Source organism: Eublepharis macularius, chromosome 11 (assembly GCF_028583425.1).
Source record: "Eublepharis macularius isolate TG4126 chromosome 11, MPM_Emac_v1.0, whole genome shotgun sequence".
Lineage (NCBI taxonomy): Eukaryota > Metazoa > Chordata > Lepidosauria > Squamata > Eublepharidae > Eublepharis > Eublepharis macularius.
In genome coordinates this window covers 28,905,216-28,932,054 of record NC_072800.1, presented here as the reverse complement: position 1 = coordinate 28,932,054, position 26,839 = coordinate 28,905,216, and the positions used below count along the sequence as shown (strand labels likewise).

Sequence of the window (26,839 nt, the reverse complement as noted above, 5' to 3'; positions counted from 1 at the left end):
AGTTTCTACAGTTCATGTCAGATATAAATTTTCTTTGTTTTCAAACTACATTCCTTTCTGTGACCTGTTCTCTTCTCTTGTTTCCTAGTGAGACTTGAAGAGAGTTAAGCTTTAGTGCTGGGTATCTGTAGGACACGCTCTCCTCCGTTAAAAATGTATATCCGAGTTTTGTATTCATGGTGGAAATAGGGCATGTGAGAAGCTATTTCCTGAACTTGTTGGATATAAGTATTGCATGTTTTTTTAAAAAAAAATCTGAATGAAGAGCATGTAGGGAATTGAAACTATAACTGGGTCTACTTAAAAGAGCAAATAACAGGGTTCAGTTTCTTACAAGCTTCCTTGCATACATCTGGCTGTCAAGCCCAATGCCATTATAAACAAGGCATTCCTCATTCAGATATCGGAGGGCTTCAGAGAGTTACTTAAGGCCAGGAACATCAACAGGCCCATATCTGAGTTTAGTAAATAAATAAATTCATGTTACTGTACACATTATATTAGAAATAAACCAATAGGAAGCTTGTAGCCTGACTTGATAATAGTAACAGTTACTTTGCATACCACTCTTCTGGACAGATGAGTGCCCCACTCAATGCGGTGAACAAAATCAGTGTTATTATCCCCACAACACAGCTGGGGAACTGAGGCTGCGAGGAGTGGCTTGCTCAAGGCCACCTGGTGAGGTCATGGCAGTAGTGAGATTTGAACCAGCGAAATGCTACACCACACCAGGCTATAATAAGGAAAAAATACACTGAAAACGCTTTCTGCGCTGCACTTTTGAATCTGTTCAAGGCTGATTCTGCACACGTTGGATAATGCACTTCCAATCCTCTTTATAGATCATTTGGAACGGATTTTTTCGTGTGCGGAACAAAAAATCCACCTCAAACGATTGATAAAGTGCATTGAAAGTGCATTATCCAACGTGTGTGGAATCAGCCCAAATTAGGCCCTGCTGAGAAAATAGTATTCTCTACAGAAATTTAAATTGGCCCTGCTCAATTGGGGGGAGCAGCCACCTTCTCCTCCTTAATAAGAACTCGGTTGGGGGCCAGTTTTTCTAGCAGCAACGTTTCCCTTAACATAGCAGCACAAGTTACAGGAGATAAGAGACTCCCTTTCGTGGTGCCCGGTTTCCTCTTCCATTGCATGCTTCACCTTCAAGTTGCTTTGGCCCTGGCTTGGGGCGAGCCCCTGAGACTTGACAGGGCACAACTTCTGGGTCCACATGGCTTACGTTTCAATTGACCAGAACAATGAAGGACCATTTGACTGCCAATGTGCTGAGCTGGTATCTGCCTTGCCCTGTAAGGTGACAGGGGTTTTGTTCATGGGGTTGGGATGTAGCCACAGAGCTATATCTGTGGAAAGAATTAAGGCTGGGCTGCAGACAAACAGTCTGCTGTCAGAAAGGAAAGAAGAGAACCATCTTTTGAGTATTGAAGATAACACAACAGACCCAGATGCTGTCTGTGCTGTGCATTGATTTTGTTTGTTGTCTGTTGTCAAACAGGGTTTGCATCTTTTTGAAACACAGTGTTGATGCAAAGTGCAACTATCTCACTATCCTCCCTCCCGCAACCCTATGAAAACTCTACCATCTGCCTTCATCCCCTCATGTTCTGGATCCAGGTGTGAAATTCACTTTCTTTTGGTCCATTCTACCTTAGGCCTGTGCACACCGTTGGAAAAATGTCTACTACGAGACAGAGTACATCCTTCCTCATGGCTTCTGCAATGTCATTCCACCCAATCTAGGGTCCTTTGGTAGGAAGTTAATTCCGTGCTATGAAGGTAAGAGAGTATCTTTTGCCTCCTTTCTCTCTTTTGTCCTCTATTTATTACTTGAAATTGAGTGAGTTGAGTGTGGTGAGGTGGTGGGAGGAGGGTTGGGAGGCAGTCTGGTTCCCACTTTCACCTTGTAGCACATCCAGAGGGCCATCTCCTTAGCACCAATGCAAGATTGGTCTGATTTTAAACTGCAGTAGATAAGGAAATGTGAAAATCTGTCTTACTAACCCTGCTAGGAAATGACTCCATCCAGTTCTCTCCTGCAGGCTCATGAGCTTGACACGTTCTTCTGTAATGGCTAGATAAACCTCTCCCTTTCTGTCCTTCAAATTCCTTTTGGTATAACCCCCTATCTCCTTATTTAAATATAATTAACACATCAAGATGTGTGACTCTTCAATTAAGAAGGGAGGATGGGTTGTTCTCCAGGCTTTTCAGTTAGACAGTTGCAGAAATATTCTAGAAGACAGTTTGGATCCGTTTCAGATGGTTTGTTCCTTTCTCTTACAAAAGCTCTAGCTCTCTTTCCCTTGGAAAGCTGTGAGGCTGAGATGGGACAGTCTGCTGTGAACAGAACTTCCCCGTCCTTTCATTTTCAGCTCCAGTGACAGACACTGGGGAAAAATAGCACTTAATGTCTTTATTAGCTGTTTTTTATGATTATGGATATGCTCAAAGCTACCATGCACATGAAAAGGTAGATTCATTATGTCAGCGAATGAAATGTACTGGATTAAGTTTAGATGGGGCTTAGATATGGGTGTTTTTTCTCATGATGCTAACTTCATAGTTCTTGGGTTTCTTCCCAAACCAGAATGCATTCAGAGAGTACGAGAGAGAGAGAGAGAGAGAGAGAGAGAGAGAGAGAGAGAGAGAGAGAGAGGAGCAAAACTAGTAAAACATTGACTTAATAGGATTTTGCAGTTGGCAACAGACAATTTGTATAACCCTTCCTCTGTGCCTACTGGGTACGCTTTTTTTTTTTTTAAAAAAATGCAAAACCAAACTTTTTGGGAAAAAACACAACTGCATCTGTCTAGAGACTGCAATTGTTTATAGTTCAGATCATTTAATAAAGTGTTTGCAGACATAATAGCTATTTGGGGGAGAATTGTCTGGTACTGTTTCCATGTTTAGGCTCATTGCAATAAAATGAAAGGAAGTCATAAAATCCTCCCCCTCTGAAATAGTGCATTGTCTTGTTTATACTGTGGATGGCTCATCCTTGAGGGACAAAGAATTATTGCATGCATCTTATAGTATATACAGTATACATTGATATACAAGGAATCTTGTAAAAAACCAAAACAGAAGTTCTCTTTAGGGGTGTGCAGTTTACGTCGAAATTCAGATTAAAGTACTAAATTTTGGCTGATTTGGTGAAAACTGGGTATTCTATATCAAAACCCAGGAATTCTGAATTTTTACTGAATTCAGTAAAATTGGGCCATTGTTTCATATGGGAAAATCAGTCGAGGGACGTTATCCAGTGGGCTGGGTGGGTGGGCCATTTGTCAAGAAAACTTCACCAAATTTGCAGGGGACCTACTCCTGACCATCTTCTAAAGAATTTCCAAGTTTAAGGAAGATTGGACCCTGAGAGGCAATTCTATGGCCTCCTGAAGAAGGTGCCCCCAGCCACTCCATTATTTCCTACGGGGGAAAAAGTCAAAGCTAACTCCTACTGCAGAAACACATTGTTGCAAGGCTGTCATGGCCAAGGCACACTCCCAAGTGCAATCTGAGCTCATCCCAAAGAAAGCCCAACAGAACCAAACTGAAACAAAGTAATGGAACGCTCCATCCCCAAACCAAAGTGAAGCAAGAGGACCAACATCACAGCAGAGAATCACGTCCATTCTACTGAAACCAAACCGAAGGAAAGGGATACTGTTGCAACCTATCCCAACATAAGCAAACCGAAGCAAGGGAACAGAATCCTCCCAGAACCAACATGAAGCGAGGGGAACAACATCACACTTGAGAACATCACACCCATTCCACCCAAACCAAAATGAAGCAAGGGACACTGCTGCAACTTAGCCTAGCGTCATTCACAGTAGCCACACTCTGGGTTCAGCCAGTGGTGGAACAGCATAGAACAGAACCAAGCAGTACCCAGCCATAAGTGCAAGGCATTCCCTAGCTGAATCGAACCAGAGAACCAGTTCAGGGAATTCTGATTATTTTTCCAGATTTGGTACATTTTTTTTTAGATTTGCCTAATTTTTTTGGGTGCACACCCCTAGTTCACTTCTCTCCCCCGCCCCCAACTCTGGACAAGATACTAGCCAAGAATTGTTACAAAAATAGAGAAATGTTGATCCAAGATCTATGAAACAACGAGTGGAAAATTGGCAATTTTGATTCATTACAGTTCATTCTGTTGCAGAGTGGAATGAGCACAGAAGATGCTGTAGGTGCATGCCTGTGACTGGCCATGTACACTATGGCATGAGGCGGTTGAGTTTTTTCATCAGTTGAACTCTGTGACTTTCCACTTAGAATGAAGTTAATGAGCTCTGTCTTCTCAAAGAGATGGCTACACTCCATCACTGGGAAGAAGCCGTGATTTAAATTGACTGGGCTACTCCCTTCCTATAATAATCCTTTTTAATGTACCCTCCAGAAAGAAATAATGAAGTGCTTGGCTGGGAGACTGCAGCCAAAGAAGAATGTGATGGAAATCAAGGGTGGGAGAGATGGCAGCCCAGACAGGCAGTTACTGACAAAACAGTGGTTTGCTGCTGCATATACTTGCTGGTTTTGAACAAGATGGATTTGTATGTACTATTTGCTGTGGAATGAAAGTCATCTACCGCTAACACATTTGTATGAATTTTATAGATAAAAGAGTAGCTGTGTTAGTCTGTTGTTGCAAAATTACATGGGAGTCAAGCAGACCCTTAAAGGTAGACAAGATTTATTTCCGCACAAGTTTCTGTGAGTTAAAGCATGAAGTATACAGCCATTGAGCCTGTTTCTCTGTCTCTGTCTCTGTCTCTGTCTCTGTCTCTGTCTCTGTCTCTGTATGTGTGTAAGTTAGTTACAAAGAGTAAAACAAGGCCAATGTCAAACAAGATCCAGGTATTCCATTTGTACATAGTGGGTCGGAGACATTCCTAACTGGCTGTATAGCAGTAGATCATATTGCTAGATAATCATATGTGACTGGGCATTAAACAAGGCCATTGGGTCATGCAGAAACTAGTGGGGTTTGAACTCTAGGGTCTCCTCTTGTAGTACAGCAAGATTATTAAGGAAGAGATGGCAGCCAACGCTGAGGAAGATAAAGTCAAGGAGTGGGAATAACCCTGGTTTGATTGCCATGGCTGCTTTTTATTGATTGGTTACATTTTTATCCCACCCTTTATCCAAGAACCTCAGCACAATGTACATCATTCTCCCTTCCCCATTTTTTCTTCACAAGAACCATGTGAGGTCCTTTAGGATGAGAGAGAGTGACTGGCCGAAGCTTTATGGCCGACTGGGGGGTTAAACCCGGTTCTCCCAGATCTTAGTCCAACACTCTTAACAGCCGCAAGCAGCTATACCACACTGGCTCCCCTTCCCCATACAAGAGCTGAGCTGGTGGCTCCACTCAGAAGTTTTCAGCATTGTAAGTTTTGAGTGAAGTTGGAAAAAGAGATTTTGCTTGATAAGACAAGACATATCACATTCCCGATGTAGCCCACATTCCAAGTGTGATTAATTTGTGCTTCTGAAGTCACCATGTCTTATTGCTGTCTGTGTTGGCTCACAGATGCTTCAGGACATCTTTGTAGGCCCAGAGTTAGAAAATAGAAGAGATGAGCCTGGGAATTTAGAGTGAGTTCATACATCACAGCAGCCATTGCCACAGCTATACTACAGACACCATCCAAAATACTTCTGAATTTCTCTAGACTTCCCAGAAAAAAACAGATGCCTGGGACAGAATACCACATTCTTTAATACTACCCCCCGCTATGCCTGAGATTGTTTATGCAAACTAAATGTGCTCTATCTGCTCGTACAAAGCATATCTGTTTTAAAAGGCTCTTGCTTGGCTTCGTTAAAACGTGCTGGAGGCCCAAGCTTCTGCCCCCTTTCCCCCAGTGTAATTTCGTAATTGCTTTTCATTGTTGTAGGACCACTGAACTTCTTCTACAGTTTACGTAGTGGTGGTCTTAACACTTAAAATGCTGCTCTGTTTCCATCTGCTGGTTTCTCAGAATGACGAGTTTGAAGATGACTTTAATAAGATGAACAGGAAGCACAAGATTAATGGAGGGGAATAATTCTCAAGTTCTGTTGGCTAATGCAGAGATAGCAGGGTGGGGGCAGGGAGAGGATACACAAGGCACTGCATTTCCTGTTCCTTTGTATCTTTTTTTGCACAGATGTTTTCTTTGTTGCTTTTTTGTTACCTTCTTATCAAGACAGTTCCCAAACAAATGTCACATTGAGTACATTGCATGCCTTTAATCATGTCTGTTGGGGAGCTACATTCTGGGACCTGCTCTAGGATTTCCCCCAATCTCTATGGTAAAGACCATAGAAACTAAGGGAAATGGTCCTCAAATTATCAAGGGCAGAGGATTAATGGCAGGGGATTACCTGCTGCCAGTGGGCAAATGGCAAGCGTAGTGGTACCCATTCTATTTGAAAACCCTGCTCCAGCTTAAGAACCTTGTTTGTAAGTTTGTGGGTAATTTTTTTTGGTTTTTTAATGCTATTTAAATTTTGTGCCTCACTTATTTAAAGACACTGAAGAAATCATTGTTCTCTTTAGTATGGTTTATTTATTTTATTTTTCTCTATCTGGCTTTCACTACCTTTGACCTGATTTCTGTCTAAAGGTACCTTTTGTACCCTTATCAAATAATAATCAGTGATACTTCAGGAAAGGAATCTGTGATAGGTTATCCTTGCAGTTGGTGAAAATGAGGTCATATGACTTCAGAAGGCAAACAGTAGACTAGTAAGGAAGATGTAGAGTTTATCTGAAACAAATCAAGTGGTTTATTGAAAGAGGGTAAAGGAGTACAAACAATACATTCGTGAAGGAAAGAAGTACCTGTTTACATGGAAAAACAATTGAACTGAACTGACAGCACTGATTTTTCCTTCATAAATATCTTCCTGCCCTTTCTCATTTAAAGCTAAGTTATTAAATTATTCTAGGTCTGTGAAGCATAGCTACCGATTTTGAGGTCTTGGGACTTCTAGATGGCTCCAGCGGATCTTCAGTCTAGGTATTCTAGATGCTTGATTAAGCCCATCCAACCCACTGCCTTTTATTCATTTTTCTTGACCATGGTTAGAGATAGAGGTATGAGCATCGTTTTAGTTTAGTTTAGCGTTCTCTCTTTTCCTCAAAAAGGCAACAAAATCCCTAATTGTATCCAAAACATTACGCTGTTTCTCCTCTCGTATCATTTGACTTGGTTCCTCAAGGTGGGTGGTATGTTCTTCCCGGCTGGCTTCCTTTCCCTCTCAGGATTGCTTATGTCAACTTGATTTTTGGTCTTTTCTTGTGCCCTTTTCCATACTCAGTGCACCCTTTTTGAATCGGGGGTCCTCAGGTAACTATTCATTGTAAAAGGCTCTGGAGGTATCCTTCCTGTAGCCCCTCCCCCCGCAATTATTTAATTAGTGTTCTTCTGTGATGTTCTGCATAGGCCAACTAAAAGTGTCAGCAGTTCTTGGGATCCTTCTGGGAAGTAACAGCTCCCCTCCTCACAAAACTTCTTTTTTTAGTCACTTGTCTTCTGAGCTACTTTTTCATTCAGTTGTCAGAATATGAACACAAAACAGCAAGTATTTTATTCTCATAATCTCCCTTCTCCATTGGCAGCCTTATAGTCACCCATCAAGACATGGATCGTTGACTTGCTTGGCTTTCCCAACATAAAAATTTCTTGTAACCTCAGGCCCTTTTCTATCCACGGTATGATTTATACTAATTTTCAGTTTTATAGATCTTTACTAAGAGAGCCTGACTGCTGTGAAATGCAGATTTTCTTCCATTTAATTTACAGTGGATGCAGGATTTTATCCAAGACATTGTTATATTTGTTTAAGGTGGAAATAACTGCTGTCCTGTCCCTATTTTTTCTTCTTCTTGAAAAACTGAGAGTTTCTGTGGTAAGACTAGGGATCGTTAAATTCTTGCGGTCTGTCAAACCATGAGGAATACGTTTGCTTCCAAAGAGACAATCTCCAAAATAATTCCATGAACATTCCGTGTAATTTAGCATTGGATAGGTAGTTGGCTGTTCCGGAGTGTTGCCAGGCTACATGGTGGGTGTTTTCAGAAACTAAAGCACACTGTGTTTCCCTGAAATCCCAGTTATCCTTAGGAACATGTTGCAAGAAGCAGGAAGTGGGAATATTTTGCAATGATACATTGATTTCTTTGCCAGAGCCTTGTATATGAAGTTCATAAGCTGTTCAGGCAAGGCATAGCGCTGTAAATCTCAGAACTGGACTGGAGCCTGAAACACAGTTACACTTCACATTTAAGGTGGTTTCGTACTGATTTAACTGTGATCATTTTGTTGAAATAACTATGGCATTATAGATTTGTGAGTAGTAGAAATTATTGAAGATTATTTACCAGTTCCTTCGCAGAAGTATAGCTCTCAAACTTCCTTGGTCTGTCATAATTACATTTATGCATGTTTGAAACTTGGTTCAAATTTGCATTGCAAGTATACTATAGGCTTCTAAATTTCTTTCCAAGGCAAATGGAAGTGACACAGAAAGGGAACTAATATAAAAATATGTGCCTTACCAAAAACGGTTCCATGGAATCCTTGGGATGACTAATTGTTGGAAAAATAGATTTTAAAAAACCCATTTCTTGGATTTCCTGCAGCTTCCCATTTTCTTGGATTAAACCGTGAATCCAAAACGACACTAAATCTCTACAGGGTAGGGCTGTGAGCCACTGTTGAATAGCGGTGAGAGTGGTGGACTGGGGAGATCCAGGTTCATATCTCCACTTGCTGCATAACTTACTGGGCAACCTAGGGCCATTCCTTCTCTCTCAGCCCAACCTACCTCATAGAGTTGTGAGGATAAAACAAAGAAAGGAGGAAGATCTGCGTACGCTGCCCTAAGCTCCTTGGAGGAAGGGCAGAATAAATTTACCACATAAACGAAAAACAAATACATGTAGGTAAGACCAGTATGGCTTTGCTTCCTGGTGGGCAACATGATGTTCATACTGAAGGATGAGAGTAGCCGTTCAGAGCTGCAAACCCCAGTCCAAACTCCCTGGTGCTGGGAACAGAGACCTCTAGCTAGAGTGCCTGGCTTCTGCTAGTGTTGTCTCCCTGGAATTCCCTTTGCTTCTGGTATTCGTGCCCACTGCGGTCTGCTCCTGTTGATGTTCATATAGCACTTAACAGTGTACGTGATACATTACAGAGTAACATAAGCAAAACAAGACAATAAGTCTTTGCCCCAAGTAGATTACAGTAGGAAAGAGAGAAGGGAGAGTAATAGAGGAAGACTAGGAGAGAGATGATTGTGAGTAGATACAGGTACGTGTACAACTTTATTTTGTATGAAGAGGATTTAGAGAGAAGCCTGTTAATATCTGATTTGCAGTTTTAGTTTTTTTATTAGTTTGCTGTACGCATTTAGCTTCATTCTCTGCCCTTTTACTGTCCCCCTATTCTACAGAGCTTTGTTTTCTATCTGATTTAGCCAATGGGGAATTGTATCTCTGTGTTATGTTGCCATTATTCTTCCTCTGCTTGGTTTTGACAATATTTGTGGCCACAGAGCCTGGATTTCTGAGGTTCTCTGAATTCCAGAGATTTCTTAACTTGGACTCTGCTGTAGGCCTCCTACAACTCAGCATCTCGCAGCTCATGCAGAACGAATTGAACTTGGGCAACTGTGAACCGCACACCTCTAGCAAGGACTGACATGTGACTGTGTGTTCTCCCACTCTTTTGTTCTCATCCTGCTTAGAATATAAGAAGAAATATGGGGAAGAGCATGGTTCTTGTCAGGCCGGCATAGCAGGATTCTTTACGGAGGTAAGTAACATAGCTTTGGTGTGAAGTTCCTTTTGTGGAAGGGTTTTCCTGCTGAGAATAAAGAAGGAATGCTTTTAGCTTTTTAATTTCCACATACAACTCCGTAACTTTAATACTGTCTTTATGCTGCAATTTGTCACATGGTGCTAGGTAAGAAATCTGTTTCTTTATTGCATATGTGACGTCATATGTCCCAGCTATTTATTTAACTTACTGTCTTTGCATCCCTTTTTTAATGGAACTCCCTGAAGCAGCTCATAACATGCAGCAGATCCCACCAATATAAATATACACCCCTCTTTTGCAGTTTAACAATTAAAACTAAAGAAGAAATGTGGGTGGGGGAGAGAGAAAGAGAATGCTCTGGGAAAAAAAAGAATTTTGAAATACTGACCTCACAAGCAAAACAAAACTCAGAAACAAATCTAAACAAACACGAGACTCTCCCACACAGAGAACAGTTTAGTTCTTCTAATTTGGGGGAGGGGAGCAGTAGAAGGAACTCTAATTTAAATCTGTATTGGCCACATATTGGTATCTTCACTTGCTGTCCTTGTTCTTCAGGCTCTTTATTACAGGGCCTTATATGGCTGCTGTGGTAAGAGAGTGGTAAGTCCATCTGAACCAGGAGCTAGCATAGTACCCATTTTCTCAGCATGGTTGAAGGGTTGCCACATTTCCCTTGAATCCATTCCAGGTCCACCTGTGGTCCTGTCAGTCAGATGTATGCTGCGAGTTCCATGCTCAGAACTCCAATTTGATGCAGTGGTTAGAGTGTCAACTAGGATCTGGCAGATCTAGGTTCTCATCCACACCTTGCTATGGGAGCTTGCTGGGTGACCTTGTGCCAGTCACACACTATCAGCCTAATTTACCTCTCAGTGTTGTTGCAAAGATAAAATGGAGGCTAGGAGAACAATGCAAGCCACTTTGGGTCCCATTGGGGAGAAAAGTGGGGTATAAATGAAGTAAATAACCTCAAAGCACATATCGAGCAACAGGATCCTGGGTGGACCTGGGGAAGACGTGAGAAAAATATAACATGTAATCATTCCCCAGTAGTATTCAGTGCTGGTCTCAAAGGCTTACCAGTTGCCCACCCATGGAGGGCAAGCTCCTGTCCCCTTCTATTAACCATGCTCAAGCATTGGAGCAGCAAGAGAAAAAATGGAGAGGGGTAATACTAACATCACAACCTTTTCAGTGACCCTCTAGGAATTTCCCCAATCTCTGTAGACTTTACCATAGAGATTGGAGGAGTTCCTAGAGCTTTGTGTGCCTATGTGAGACAGCATTTCTGGATTATCAGCTGCAAGTGAAGTCACAACGTTTGTGACATTCCCCTTCCCTATGCCCCACCCATTGAAAGCTCCCGGGATGTCATGCTTAGCTGGACGTGTGGGAAGCATCATCTTTAAAAAATGAGCAGAATTGCACTTTTTGTAGAGCACACTCACATTTGGACTCTACCTCCTATGTCAACCCTAGTGCTTTAGATTCTGAATCAGTGTATGGAGTCACACAGTCCCTGTGGCTTGAAGGTTTCAGGAGCACTAACTCAATAAAAATTTCTCCCTTCATCCAAAAAGACTCTAAGGACTGTTTTCCTTAATTATGTGTTACAAACCCAGGTTTGCCACTTCATAATTCACACCACTGTAGTCCCTAATAATTTTCCAGTAAGAGGGCATCTGGCTGCTCCCCCTTAGGCCATGCCCCAAATGTGGGCAGTCCCCCCACCAGCCCAGTGTTATCCTTCTGTTCCAGGCTTCTCCCTGGAAGTCCCTGCTACATGCTCCTCATCTGGTGCCATGAGAGATAGGCAGCATAGGTGAGTCCCCTTTAAGATAGTGGGAGGCCAGCATGGATGGTATTCCCCTGGGCAGAATGTCTGTGATAGTGTGGGGCTTACCTGGAAGTAAATGTTCAAAAGCTCCAAGGAGAAGGGAAAGCAGGGGGAAAGAAGGAGGAAAAGGACTCCCAGAATGGGACATCTGTGTCATTTACAGAACTGATCCCCTGAGAGCCACCAGCGATGTTAACTGGCTGCCCATCACTAAATAAAAGACAGTACAGAACTGCACCAGTTGTCCCTTGCTATGTTTGTCTGGGGGCTTGGCAATATGACATTCCCCTACCCCCGGGGGCATCACAGGGGCTTATAGATGTACACTCAGATAGCTGTACCCAATTCCAGCATGCTGATTCACTGTCCCTATGCACCTATGTTTTCTGAACTAACATTTTCAGTTGTACACTTAATTTATCTACTTCAGAAATTTAATTCACAGAGAAGCTCTAAGAGAACGACTGCTGGTTTATAATGAAGTTTTACTGAATAATGGAGTGTGTTCCCCTAACATTCCTCTTTGGCTTTATTACCAGATTTCTTGCTCCATTGCTAAATTTAATTGACTGCTGTGTATGTGACGTCTTATTCTTGGGAACAGATTCTTGAGGAAAGAAACAACCAAAGAGCATAATTTATGAATGGTGCAGATTCCTCCCTCATGTGCACTTTCCCAAGCAATAGCCACAATTTATAGATGTGTGCCCCAATTACAAATGATACTAAGCATATTCTTTCTTGGGGAATAAGCAGAGCGGCATGCGTGCTGCATTTTTCTTCCATAATTGCGCTTTGCAGGTTTGGATGCAAAGCTCACTATCTTGAGAAATCTCAACTTTAATGTTCCAATAAAAGTTCCTAGTACCATTCCTGCTCCTCCTTATCATCTGCCAAGGGTAAGGGATGGGATACAAGTTTCATTTCCGCACAAGGCCATGTTGCGGGTTTGGGCGGTAGCCCCATGTGTTGTGTAATGTCTAGTTCTGCCTTAGGTAAGAGCGTAAAAGATTACTTTTCAAGACATCATTATGTTTGGATCAAAGGGTTTAATTGCCCTGGTTCGTGTAAGCAACACTTGTACCACAACGTACAAAAAAGATTCAGGGCTCATTCCAAGTTAATCTGGTCTGGGTGGCAACGTTTGTGATAACGTTTTTGATCATAGGAGCCTTTTGTCGGCAGCAGCTGTTTCCTGACTCCTCTGCTATACCGAGGCTGTTTCTTTTCCCATGCTCTGAACTCCCTGTGCCTGCTTCTCATTCAAAAGATGGCTTTGAACTTTGAGTACCCCAGCCCTAGAGTTCAGCCATTTCAGTATGAGCAGGAAATGTAGATAAATGAGTTCTGGGTCAAACAGGCAAGCACCTAATGTATATGTACTCAGCCTTTCTAATGCTTGCTGTTTTCTGTTGAGAGACAGGAGGGGGTGGATGGGTTATTTGTTTATTAAAATTTATTTCCATCCCTCTTTCTCGAGTAACACGTCTGCTCAGAGCAAATGTCCCTTCAAAAAACCCTTCAAAAACATCAGTAAAAAGCAAAAATATAAGAGAAAAACACAACGGACCAGCCTTAAAAACAAAGGGAAACTAAAGTAGGACAGACAACAAAATAGCAAAGCTGATCAGAGTAAAACAAACTAACCCAAATGTATGAAGAAATAAGAAGGTCTTTGCCTGGTACTTTAATGCCTATAACGAAAGTGCCAGGCTGACTTGGGGGAGGTTATTTGAGAGAGATAATAAAATCCAGCCTGGGCTCTTGTGAGGGCTTGTTGTAGATATTCTCTAAGAGTTGTGAGGAGAAGTTTTGTAGATGGTAAACACAGGCCATCCCTGTAAAGGCAGCAGAGTTTTTTGTTACTGTGCCCTATTAGTTCATTGTGCACTCTGTTTAAGTTAACGGCAGCTTTTTACTTCCTCTACATGGATCACTGGGTCTACCAGTTCCAGGCAAATGGTGAATTCTGGACCACCTTGCCACCAATGCAACACCGTGGCATAATAACAGCCAACATCCCTTAGTAGCTGTCCTCAATGGAAGAGGTGAAGACATTTGCAAAAAAAGGCATGAGTTCTTCTCAGTGGCTGTCTCGTTTCATGAGGCCATCACTGTTGACCGCAGCAATGAGGGAAGTTGGAATGATCAAGCTTTTGGTTGCCAGTCAAAGGGGAACATCCTTGCTATGTAGGTGGACACAGGATAAAGAGCTAACACAAGTTCTTTGGATGTCAGAATGGGTCTCAGCTTTATTTAATACAGGGGACCCTCAGCATGCCAATCTGTTCTTTGCTGTATAAGATCAGCAAGGTGGAATTTTAATATGGTGACCCTCTTGTCTTTGGTAGGACCTGGTTGTTATGGGAGCTCCTGGGTCTTTCTACTGGACAGGAACCATCAAAGTTCTGAACCTCACTGACAATACCTATTTTAAACTGAATGATGATGCTGTGATCGCCAAACGGTACACCTATCTAGGTAAGTAATGTAGATGCTTCAAATTTTTAATGGTGGTCTGTCTTCATGTAGCTTTTTACAGTGGGGAAAATTGATGCAAATCTGGTTGCTTGGCAACTCTTGGCTGTATAGTCTAAGCCAGTAATTCTCAAACTATACTGTGTGAAGACTGGGATTCTGTAGAAACTTAGGAGGGCTCAGCAAATGAAATTAGTTATGGCATATCACATGTTTACCACTATTAGTCTTTCCCTGGAGTGGTGGAGCACAGAATATGTTCTGCGGTAGGCTGACAATTCACATAGGTAATGGTGAGCTCTAGTAGTTATCATTGTTTCTCTTTCAGAGTATATCTAGATTACAAACTTAACTGTTACATTTTTTCTTCTCCTGTATCTTAGGAATTATTGTTATGTTCAGTGTGTGTGTGTGTGTGTGTGTGTAAGAGGTAAATCCTTGTCTGGGAAGAACTGGCACCTTAGGAAATCAAAGTATTCTGTATGGGTTGCTCAGTTTTCATTTTTGTCATTGGTTGGTCACACGGTGTTTGGGAGGTAAATTCATTGCTAAAGATATTTTTTATTGATGATAAATTGTTCATAAGAGAATACACCAAGATAAGGATAGAGGACATGGCTGTTCATTAATGACTTCGGTTCACAACGCAGCAGGTTTCCTCAGAGAAATACTGTACGTGTAATGGCTTCTGTCTGGTCCCTCATGGCTACTTGCTCTGATTATGAAAACATTGACAGACCTTCACTTACGTGATTTGTTTAGTGTGTTAAGCTGAGGCAATGCTTTTAAAAATCTCAGACTGACCTCTTATATTCTTTAGCCTTCAGTCCTGTACTTTTTTAAAAAAAGACCACTTAGAGAAAGCCACTGGAGAATAGTTAAGTGGGAGGTGGGCTATATATATTGAAGATATAGAGGTTTTGCTTTGAAGAGCTCTGAAATACGGTGTTTAGAATGCTGATAAAGGGCCAATAATTCACAGTGTGTGTGTGTGGGGGGGGGTTGTTCTATTTTCCCTGGTATCATAATATATCATTTTAGTGTAGCAAATAGGAGCAAATTATTGATACCCCTCTTTCAAATAAACCCTCTCTTTGATAGATTTTTCAGTTTTTGAGTTCTTACCTAAGAAGATGGCTTGTTTAAAGCATTTACTCTTTATCATTCCCCGCCCCTTGCCCACTGCCTTTTGTTTTTCAGTAAAATTGGTGTAGCAGTTCCAGCTGAGGGAGTGTTGTTCAATTTGGTGTATATAGAGGCTGTTGCTTACAGGCATGAACGTTATTGTAATTTTTAGCCTTGAATAGAAAGCTGGCTACTTCCTGGTATTCTGGACTTTTTGCCTGATGCTAGTACATTTACACCCAGGGAGGAAGAAAGAAAAATCCTGCCATCATCCAGATGGCTGACCTGCTCTTGTAACCAGTTTCCTTTTATACATTTGTTACTTTTCTCCTTTTGACCCCTCCCTGATCATCTACCCCGCTACGCCCTGTTCAGGATATGCCGTGACAGCAGGTCACTTCTCTCAGCTGACGACCACAGACATCGTAGGAGGAGCTCCCCAGGATGGAGGCATTGGAAAGGTGTAGTTCTTAACAAAAATTTGACGCCCTTGTTAATGTGGCAATGAGAGACCTATTGTGTCGGTTCCTGGAAACATTGATGAACAAGAGGTGTGGGGCTACTTGCTAATTTCAGCAAAGCCCCTGAAAGGCATTTATTGGCATTACTGTCATGTATAATTTGTGGCAGCATTTATAAATGTGCAAAGCACTTGCTGTGATATTTATCTCATTTGGCTTCATAGCAGCCAAGTACAAAATTATAAGGCTGCCCAATGTTTTCAAACGTCACTATAAACCAAGGCTTGTTTAAACCACAGTTTATTGAATGTTCCCTATTTAGCTTACCAGATGTACAGGACAGACCACCTTAGAAATCCCAGCCTGCTCTTTGCATCATTTCCAGCCTCCAGCAGCATCCCCTGACGTTATCCCAAGCTCCCTTGCATTATCAGGCAAAGTTTACAAGCTGTGGTTGAGAACCCTAGTCGAGCACCTATGAAGATAGCACAGATTGTGAAAACTGTGTTCGGATATCACACAACCCGTTTTACAAATTGTGGTTTGTTATGATGTTTGAATGCAAAAATCCCAGTTTGTCCAGTATCACTTGTCCTTTTTTACCTGCAGTGCACACAGAGGGAAGCACAGACTCAACAGGGAGCTTCTAAGAACTTTTAATCCCTCCTGCCTCTGGCTACTCTGTCTTTGCCCCTTTCCCTGCTAGTGATATTTCACCGAGCAGGAATGTTCCCCATAGATTGCATCCTCTCCCAGTAGAGACGTCTGAGGGAAAGGACTGTCTGTAAATGATCTATTTTTTTCAGAGTTTAAAACTTCAGCAACTCCATGAAATGGCTAGCTAGAAGAGGGCAGTGGGAGAGAGGCAGATGATCCTTAGTAGGAGTGAGGAGAAGGCTTGGCTTGCCCTAGGCTTTGCTGCCCTTGCCCTTCACCTCAGAAGGAACCTGCAACACATGCCACAAGTATGCTCTGGGCTGCGTTGGTTCTTAACCAATATGCCTTAAGGCAACCTTTTAGCTTGGTTTGGTGTTCTGATCAGCTTCCCCTCAGCTCTGAGTTCCTCAAGTTTCAAGTTGTGACAACCAAACAGAGTGCTCTTAAGATTTACTTCTGCAGCCCAGATGTAACTACTGAAGCCTTGGGCAAAGGACAATACAGAGTGGGCAAAAAACATTCACTTCTAGCCAGTGTGGAGCAGAAGATGTCAAACATCACACTAGAAGGCAAAAAAATTCTACATTGTCCTTGAGTGTCCAGCCTGCACCTCTACTGCCACCTAAAGGGAGGGAGGGGGTGGGTGGGTGGTAGCTGAGTCCACCAGTAAAAACGGCTGCATGGCACATTTCCAGGGGATAAAAGTCCTCTGGCTCCGTCTTCCTGACTGAACGTTCTGTCGGGCAAGCTTGCAGTTGCCTATTCCTCCCCTGGGGACAGGGTAAGTGCCCCTTTTCCTGGTTAATCAGTGGAGAGGGCAGTTTCTCTGCCTGTTTGTGCTGCTAACTAATAGCAGGTGGGCTGCATACATGGCATCATCAGCCATACAAGACAAAAGAGTTTGGGGTAGCATTTGGGGGTTCAGCTTGGAGGTGGGTAGGAAAGAAGACCAGCAGCAGGACTAACAGGTTTAAAACAAACTATGGCCTGTTAGGTACATCTGATAAGACTAAACAGGGTTTCTGCAACACACTGTTTCTAAATAAACCATGGTTTATTGTAATGTCTTAGCACAGCCTGGATTTTTCTCATTAATGCTGAATTGAACCCATTGCCTGTCCTACTGTTGCTTACCCAAACTTTTGATGGCTTTCTAAGGTTTCTTTGCCTCAGACTGGCTCCTTAATAATGATGATGTAGACCTGATGTGCTGATGACAGCCCACCTTTTATGGACATGAGTCAGAGTCAAGTACTACTACAGCAGTTGCTACAATATATATGAATGTGTGTAGTCTCCCTCCTCCCTTACCTCTCTACTATGCTCTAAAGCTCTCCCTAGCCTCCCACTGAATTGAAGGCAGCTCACCAGCCTCATATGGAGACCCTATAATGGGCTCTGTGAATAACCTCCTTCTGCTGCCTGCCTTGCGCTACTAAAGCAAGGTGAGTTGTGGAACACTTTGCAGACAGTGGGTTTGTGTTTGGCCTGGTGGGGCCAAGTGCTGCACACACACTTTGGTTGCTACTGCACAAGGGAGCAAGCAACAGCAGCCCTTTGCAGAGCTATAGCCAGCCTTTCCTGGTCGCATCCAGGAAACTCCTGATCTCTGTGTTGTCATCATTTCATTTATTACGATAAAAGATCAGCCAATATCAACTTAACAGCACGGTCTAGATTTCTGGGTCAGTTGAGGCACCTTGCTGCCCATTGGCCATCTATGCTACATTCCCTGCTTAGTATTTATTTTATGTACTGCTTTTTGAATGTTTAAAGCACCTGAGTAATCCTTATAGCAACCTGATTTTGAATGTTGGGGACTACTACATTTTCACTGTTGTATTGAATGCATACATATGATCAGGGCTTTTTTTCTGGGGAAAGAGGTGGTGGAACTCGGTGGGTTGCCCTCAGAGAAAATGGTCACATGGCTGGTGTCCCCGCCCCCTGATCTCCAGACAGAGGGGAGTTGAGATTGCCCTCCGTGCCGCTCCAGCAGCGCGGAGGGCAGTCTAAACTCCCCTCTGTCTGGAGATCAGGGGGCGGGGCCACCGCCCATGTGACCATTTTCAAGAGGTTCCGGAACTCTGTCCCCCCGCGTTCCCCCTGAAAAAAAGCCCTGCATATGATACCAGACTTCAGCAGTTAATAATTTCATATAATATATGTGTGATGAAGTTAAATGTTTAATTTTTTTTGTTTAACTTTTTAGGTGTACATTTTCCGAACTGATAGGAGGTCTCTTTCTCTAATAAAGATTTTTCAGGCTTCAGGTAAAAAGGTGAGCTATCCTTAAGTGAAACAAGGGTTAGTTGTTCCACTTAGGGCCAAGCTACAAGTGACGAATGACACTTGAACGGCAAGTGGATTGAGTGGAGCACAAGTGAACAGGGAGAAATACACTTGCCGTTCAAGTGTCATTCGTCACTTGTAGCTTCGCCCTGAGTATGGAAAGAATACCACCTGCTCTCAGTGCTTCTGACTAATTCTGATTCCATTTAGACTGCTCAGAAGTCACAAGTATGTGTCTGCTAGGGCCACCCACGATTTTGTCTCCAGCCAGTTCCCCTTCACATGTGACGGTTTCCCACATTGTCTTTCATGATGGCACATGGCGAAATAGACTATTTGTTGTATTTGAGCATCCATTATATACAATGATGCATTTGAGGAGTGATATTTGAGTGAGAAACTGTTGTGTAGAATGGCCTTCAATCACATTGGTGAGTTCTGCAGATTCTATAGAAGCAAAAATACAGAATATTTGAAGAAAGGGCACTTTTGTTTGTGAATTGTACTTCTGAGGTGCGCCATTTGGTGAGAGTCTATAGGAACCCATTGCAGCATTGTTTTCTTGTGTCACATGATTATTGACGAGTTGGTAGCTGCAAGGCTGTCCACAGACAGTGATGGGTCTGTTGTGTAGCACAGAGCAAGGCAGTGGCTCCCTCTTTTGCTAGGATCACTCAAAGAGTGATATGCTTGATCCCTCTGCAATGCTACCCCTTGGTGGGGGTGCCTGGACCCTTACTGGCAATTAGAAAAGATATGAATAAAAGTAACCTTTAATTGCTTATTTATTTGAAACCTTTAAGGTGCAATTGAACCGGGATCTTGCATTTCTATATCAGGTACCAATCATGAGGGATTCACAAGGCAGCTCATAAACATAAATAAAGTCCGTGATACCAGAAGGGAATAGCAAAAAAACTAATGTTCTCATAGTAAATCCAGCTGGATTATGCCGCACACAAGTTAGAACTGAGTGTGTCAGTGGCCTTGTAGCGACCCAAAAGATGCTGTTGCCATTTTGATTTTACAATGCCACGAGGGCCTGCAGCATGGCAAAATGAGATACTCTTTTCACCTCCCGCACCTTATCAGCTGCCAAAATGGCCACCCACAGGTGTTTCAGCATTTCAAAGGTGCAGGGGTTGGGTGGGGGAAACGAGAGTGCTGTGAATCCTAATTAGGCCCTTGCAGCATTTTAAAATCACCTTAAAATGGCAGCAGTGCCCCTGTGGCAGCTACAAGGATGCTGTCATGTCAAGTTTGGCCCCCTACACACAGACTTGCTGTAGAAGAAATACTACCCCTTTCCCGTTAGAAACTGCCTAAATCCGCAATGGTACTGTTCAGAGATGTATCCAATGCCTGCTATTGTGTGTGTTAAATCTAGCAAGCAAAAATTCACAAAAGAAATACGAATGTGAAATATTTGACTATAAACTCTAAAGTCAAGTACACCAGTACACCTCTTTCAGTAGCTTGTAAACAATAGGCACAGCATTTCTGTATTAAAAAGTCAGTTTTAACTAAATGATGATAGGTGTGGTTGCTGCTGCCTGACTGATATCATCAGTTGGCCTGATTGTTTGGCTCGTCTTGGTCAAAGACAAACTGTGTGACCAAATTAAGGAGGGGAGGGAAATGCAAATGTTCAGCCAGTAAACTTACGATGGGGTGAGATTCATAATATAAATTCAGTTCGATGTCTTGTCATTTTTTGATCACCGCTTATTAGTCGCTAAACTTGCATGTTGTTTGCTGCCAGATTAATGGTGTATAGTCCAAGTATCACAGTGGATAAATAGACACAAAATGTCCACAAGTGGTTGTGAGTGACTCCTCAGCAAAAATGTGATTCAGTGCATTCTCTCACCTGGCTTTCAACTGGAAACAATGATAAATTATTCTGTATGGAGGTGACCATGATTTATGAAAATTGGTTATTGTATTGTATGGAAAGTCTTCATGTAGGTGCTAGCCATACTAGAACTGTTGTGCCGGTGTAGGAACTCTGCACACACTGGAGCCAATCTGCATGTTGTGTGGCGTAGGCTTTTCGAGCTGCTCCATAAAATTTTGTCTTTGACAGACACATTGCGGAAATCAGCCCCTACTCATGACTTGTCTGCCATCTTGACTCTTCATTGATTTAACAAACCACAAAATCAGCACTTGTGGTTTGGTGATTCAGTGAGGAAAGCTCAAAACGGCTGACGTAGTGATTGATGGCCTGGATCTGAAGCTGAGAAGAGACACTTCATATATCGAGTAGTCTGTTCCATCAAGGAAAGTTCCCTTAGGCCAGAGGAAGGCTCCAGTCTTGTTTTCAATGGTGTGAAGCAATAAATATTCCTTGGTTTGGTTTGTATACCTTTCAACAAGGTAAAGTAAAGATTAGTTGAATTTTCGAGTGCCCTTTGGTCTGTGAAACCAAGTTGGGAAGGCCCTGTCCAATGTCCCAATTGTGACATTGTTCTGAATCCATTCACTTGTAAAAAGATTTGCAGCACGATGAGGCGAGTCACAATCTGCATGTGTATTGTAGGGTTCACAAAAGCCCACGTGTTGATTTCAACAAACAAAAAAAACCATGAGTGTTCGTGGGCCTTTCAAGAGAGCCAGTGTAGTAGAGTGGTAGAGAAGTGTTGCAGAGCAGTTAGAGTACTGAACCAGTACTACTTGAGTTCAAATGACCACTTGCCATGAAACCTCCTGGGTGTGACCTCATGGAAGCCACGCTCTCTTGGCATAACCTACCACATAGGATTATTGTAAGGATAAATAGAGGAGGGGGAAACTATGGATATTGCCCATAGCTCCTTGGAGGAAGTGTGAGATAAGGATGCTCAAAATAAAATAAAGCCATAGCTTTTGAAGCAAAGCAATAACTTATTTTAAGATCCAACTGGAGGTGTGATTTTTATTACTTTGAGGAGGGGAAAACCCAAGGCCACTGCAGTTGCCAAAAGATTCCCTTGAGACAATAACTAGGAGCTGCTGGTGTTAGATAAAGTAGCAAGTTGCTACTTCAATTACAAACAAAGAAAAGCATAAATTATTTCCTCCTGTGTGTGGGCAGATACTGAATGCTTTGTTGTGACTCGGCTTGGTTGCAGATGGGCTCTTACTTTGGCTCCTCCTTATGTGCAGTTGATCTGAATTCTGACGGACTTTCAGACCTCCTGGTGGGAGCGCCCATGTTTTCTGAGATCCGGGATGAGGGTCAGGTCACTGTCTACCTCAGCAGAGGAAATGTGAGTATGGAGCTCAGCACTTGAACTGGGGGAATCCTCTAGCAACCTATTGTACAAATGGATGTGGGGTGTTTTGCCCATTTGTATTCAAGATGCCAACTGCTTCCTAAAATACTAAGCGATAATTTACTCATCTTTAAGATATGTCAGAATATCAAAAAATCCAGTGAATATTGACTACGCTTTCAGAAGCAAAGCCATATTAGTCTTTTGTAACAAAAACAACAAAAAATACTTTTTCACTGAGACAATCACATTTATTGTGGCATGAGATTTCAGGGGTTAGTCTTGCTTTCTCAGACTCATAAAGGGGACAATGAAGTCAGTGGTTAATGTATATATAGACAGTTTTACAAAGCAGGGGCCCAAAGGCCAAGAAAACGCAAGAGAAGCATTATGGCAGTTCTGTGAAGAGCAATGAATATAGCTGCCTGTCGTGGTAGAGATGGGCATGAACCGGGAAAAACCCAAATTGTGCGGTTTGTGGTTCGTCACGTTGCATGAACCACAAACCATGAACTTTCACGAACCTTCCCCGGTTTGCGAACCAGTTTATTTGGTTCATGAAAACGTTGTTTCTGGATCAGCAGATCCTCACTTCCGTGTCAGCAGAGGGTCTGCAGAAAGCCCATCCCCTGTTGCCTAGGAAACTGATTGGCACCAGACTGTCTGCAGTGATGAACCAAAAAATAAACCAAATGAACCAGCCTAAAGTTTGTGGCAGTTCGTCAGAAATGGGCTCTGATGAACTGCCAGTTTGCGAACCACAAACCGGCCCAGTCCCTGCTGAATGTTGGTTCGTATTTCGGTTCGTGCCCATCTCTAATCCCATTCATACTGTCAGGGATTCTGTGGTTTGAACGCCAATCCATGAGACCTTGTGTAGTGACTTGCTGTGGACAATGTGTGTTCAGACCTTCTTCAAAAGCAGAAGGGAATAAGGGAGATTTGACTGATTGGCAGTAACAAACCTCTGGATGGACCAGGCATGGAATAAATATTAAGAGCTTTGCTTTCTGTTTTTACCTGGCCGACAAAACTGTACCTTCCCCTTACTGTAATTATTGTACTGTGGTTTCTCTAATTTAAGCTGTTTAAGTCACGGACTTGGTTTGTAGAACACATCCTTCAAGTCCAGATTTGGGTATAGTTGGCCATCAATGGCTCTGGCCTGGTCTAGAGACATCCATGACAAGAGGTACCGAAGCAGCAGCAATTTAGTGATAAATCTTAATGATGGAAGAAATAGCCCAGAACATGACATTCTTTGCAGTGAGAGAGCTGTTCTCAGGGTATTCGAAACTCAAATACAACACTGTCAGATTTACTAAAGAATTCTGCAATTTCCTATGGAGCTTCCAGCATGGTGTAGTGGTTAGAGTCTTAGACTAAGATCTAGGAGCGTTATTATTTTTTTCATTATTGGGGTTGTTGTGGGGATAGCATGGAGAAGAGGAGAAACTATTTCTCACTGAGACTCAAGGTGGATTACACAGTGCAAGTTAATAGGAACAGCCTCTAGGACATTCAGTGAAAAAATACAATATGATCAATTGCTAGAACATTTGGTAAACATTGAATTATGCAATTATTATGTAGCATAATAAGAAGAGCCCCATGGCGCAGAGTGGTAAGCTGCAGTACTGCAGTCCAAGCTCTGCTCATGACCTGAGTTTGATCCTGGCGGAAGCCAGGTTCAACTAGCTGGCTCAAGACTGACTCAGCCTTCCACCCTTCCGAGGTCGTTAAAATGAGTGTCCAGTTTCATGGGGGTAAAGTGTAGATGACTGGGAAAGGCAATGGCAAACCACTCCGTAAAATGTCTGTCAAGAAAATGTCGTGATGCGATATCCCTCCCATGGGTCAGTAATGACTCAGTGCTTGCACAGGGGATGACCTTTACCTACCTTTTACCTAGGTAGAATATGTAGAACCACCTTACATAAGCCACCTTGGGTTCTTATTGGAGAGAAAGGGGGAATATAAATAAAGTAAAATAAAATTAAGATTCTCTTTTTAAGCATAGTGACTTTTGGAATAGCCATAGTATCTTTTGAGAGAGATAGAAATGTTTAACCTATAACTTAGGCAAAATGGAGAGAATAGGTACCTACGTAGATTTTAATTTTGTTAGTTATTAAAAAAATCTCTGGTCAGGACAAGAAATGACTGGAGGCTTTGTTGCCCAACTGTACATTGCACAACCACTATGACCCTTCACTGAACAAACAGTAGCCTAGAGAGATAATCAACATAAACTTCCTGTGCTCTGAAACGACCAGGGACTTGTTTCGAAAGAACATAAGCCATGTGTGTTTTCTCAGAGATGCTTCTGTTTGTGAAAATGTCTCTTTTTCCAAATAAATGCTGCTTGAGCATTGGTTTCTAACATATGGGTCTTAGACCATGACCACTTAGGTCATTTCAGGTCAAACATGCTCAGTAGCACCCTGCTCCTTTGGGTTGTTCTTCAATTGGTTGAAGAAGCATAACAGCATATTGAGGATTTGGAGATCAGGAATTTGATACTTTGAAAGGCTGTTATGGTAGAGAATAAGTGATGAACGGAGAGCCCTTCAGACTGTGATAAAATAATCTTGACAGACATTCAGCTGTAAATGCTGAACTTTGGAAAGATGGATTGGTTCCTGGTTTGGCTGCACAATGCTTTGACTCTAGCCAGCTAAGTTTTCTTTGCCAAGCATCTCATCTGCAAAATTATATCCCTCCGTGTTGTATTTTCCATATTGAATACGTTTTGTGTCCTGCTGTTCTGTAAGGTAGTGTACAATGGGAAGGCCCATTCATCCTGACAAATAACCCTGTGATTAACTTAAATAAAGCTTTTGGCTGGGCTGAGAGAAAGTGCTTGGTCCAAAGCCAACCACTGCACCCTGTGCTATTGTGATTTGAACCCAGTACTTGGTCATGAGGCAAAAATTGGCACAGAAATAGGAAAGGTACAAGAGAATAAGAGACATTGCGCCAGAATAAAAATATCATACGATTTACCAGTTGGGTTCTGTGAGCCCTAAAAATATGGTGCATTAATATAAGATTATACTAATTTCTAAATGTATTAGTTGGTAATTCCTACCGAAGTTTTATTTAAATGAATGCCAGTAAGAAGCATGCTCTTGATCTGTCACTATAACCAGAACTACTCAGTTTGATTCTCACTTAAAACCACGTAGTCTTTTCTCCGGTTACTTGCAGTCATCCCGCACGTGCCCAAAGAGAGCAACTTTGCACGTATAATATTAACTGTTCTGTGTGTGGAGCCTTAGGGTAAAATAAAATTGTTCCTAGCGGTGAACACTGAAGAAAAGAAAAACACCACAAAAACAGAACATTTCCCTCTTTGTTTTTCTTACAGATTCAGTATGTAGGATTTTCTTTATGTCAGCAGCTTTCTGTAGGACCCCCCCCCCCATTACAATTTCCTGGACTCCCCCAAAACATTTTATTACAATTTCCCGAAACCAATCTGTTCTCATTCACAAACAAACTGAGAAAAGACATCTTGAGAATGTTTAGAGCTTGTTTAAGTAACCAGGTTTCGTTTATTCTTTCTCAGAAAGCATAGGAATAGATAGCAGAAACTAACAAATCCAAATATAAAAAAATGGCCTTTTTGTGGCAATTCTTGTATAACAACAACAACAACATTCGATTTATATACTGCCCTTCAGGACAACTTAATGCCCACTCAGAGTGGTGTACAAGGTATGCCATTATTATCCCCACATCAAAACACCCTGTGAGGTGTGTGGGGGTGAGAGAGCTCTAGTGACTAGCCCAAGGTCACCCAGCTGGCTTCAAGTGGAGGAGTGGGGAATCAAACCCAGCTCTCAAGATTAGAGTCCCGTGCTCTTAACCACTACACCAAACCTGATGCTCTTAGATTGCTCTTGAACATTAACCTGTCCGCATTCTTAAGAATAAACCACTTACCTTTATTTTGCAAAGTGATTTCTTTGCTTCTGCCGCCCTTTTGCAGCCCTCACTCCAAAGTATGCATTTTTTTGCATGAAATATCAACCCAAATCCTTCAGGTATGAGATGATACTGTGAACAGGTTTGCCAAATGTACGGCAAATCATAAGGAGAGAAAAAGAGCTCTGCTTGATCAGACCAGCGGTCCGTCTAATCCAGCGTCCTGTCTCACACAGTGGCCAACCAGTGATTATAGAGGACGAACAACGGGACATTGAGGCTGAGGCCTTCAAGTCTGAAGTATGGGCTAATGTCGCTCCTGTATGTTTTCAGCTCTCTTGTGCTTTGGTATGATTTTTGTATCTAGTCTCCTGAGCCAGGGAGCAAGCAGTTGTACTGAAGGGTTGACCCTGTACTAGCCCAGCTGTGGTAGACCCTTATCCTTTTGTCCAGGAGAGGGTCGGTCTGGAGCTGTTGATAGTGCTGATTTCAGCTTCATGTGTGTGAATGAATTCAGTGGTGGTTGTGCCTAAATAACCATTCCTCTATGACCTGTGCGCTTCAGAATTTCCTTCTTGATGGTGGGATAAAAACAGAATAAGAACACTTAAATGTGAAGCAGGGTAAAGCAGGTCTGTGGCTTTTTGTTGCTGTGTGTGCGTGTGTGTGTGTGTGTGTGAGGGTTGCATCATTTGTTTATGCTACATCACCCAAACTCACGTGCGCATCTACTTCAAGAACAAAAAGCCATCTTTTCAACATGTTAAGGCTGCGTTTGGCTACCTGCTTTTCCTTACTGAAGTACATGAGAATAAAATAGTTTAAGCTAGTCTGACAACTTAATTTCTTTGATTGTCCTACAATTGTTTTTAATCACACACACACATATGTGTAACACACACACACAACTTCCCTCCCAGCCCGCCCCCCCCCCCCCGCCCGAGAATTGCAGTGTGTTGC

At 42.4% G+C, this 26,839-nt stretch overlaps 1 protein-coding gene across 1 annotated transcript in view; it reads left to right on the top strand.

Annotated features, from left to right (window-relative positions):
- The window catches only part of ITGA9 (integrin subunit alpha 9), a 288,361-nt gene that overhangs the window by 27,341 nt on the left and 234,181 nt on the right, over nucleotides 1-26,839 (top strand). The window contains exons 4-9 of the mRNA XM_054992076.1: nucleotides 1,677-1,800; nucleotides 9,766-9,833; nucleotides 14,031-14,160; nucleotides 15,658-15,743; nucleotides 18,613-18,681; nucleotides 21,806-21,943. Coding sequence (XP_054848051.1) covers nucleotides 1,677-1,800; nucleotides 9,766-9,833; nucleotides 14,031-14,160; nucleotides 15,658-15,743; nucleotides 18,613-18,681; nucleotides 21,806-21,943 — 615 coding nt within the window. The remainder of the gene's footprint in view (nucleotides 1-1,676; nucleotides 1,801-9,765; nucleotides 9,834-14,030; nucleotides 14,161-15,657; nucleotides 15,744-18,612; nucleotides 18,682-21,805; nucleotides 21,944-26,839) is intronic.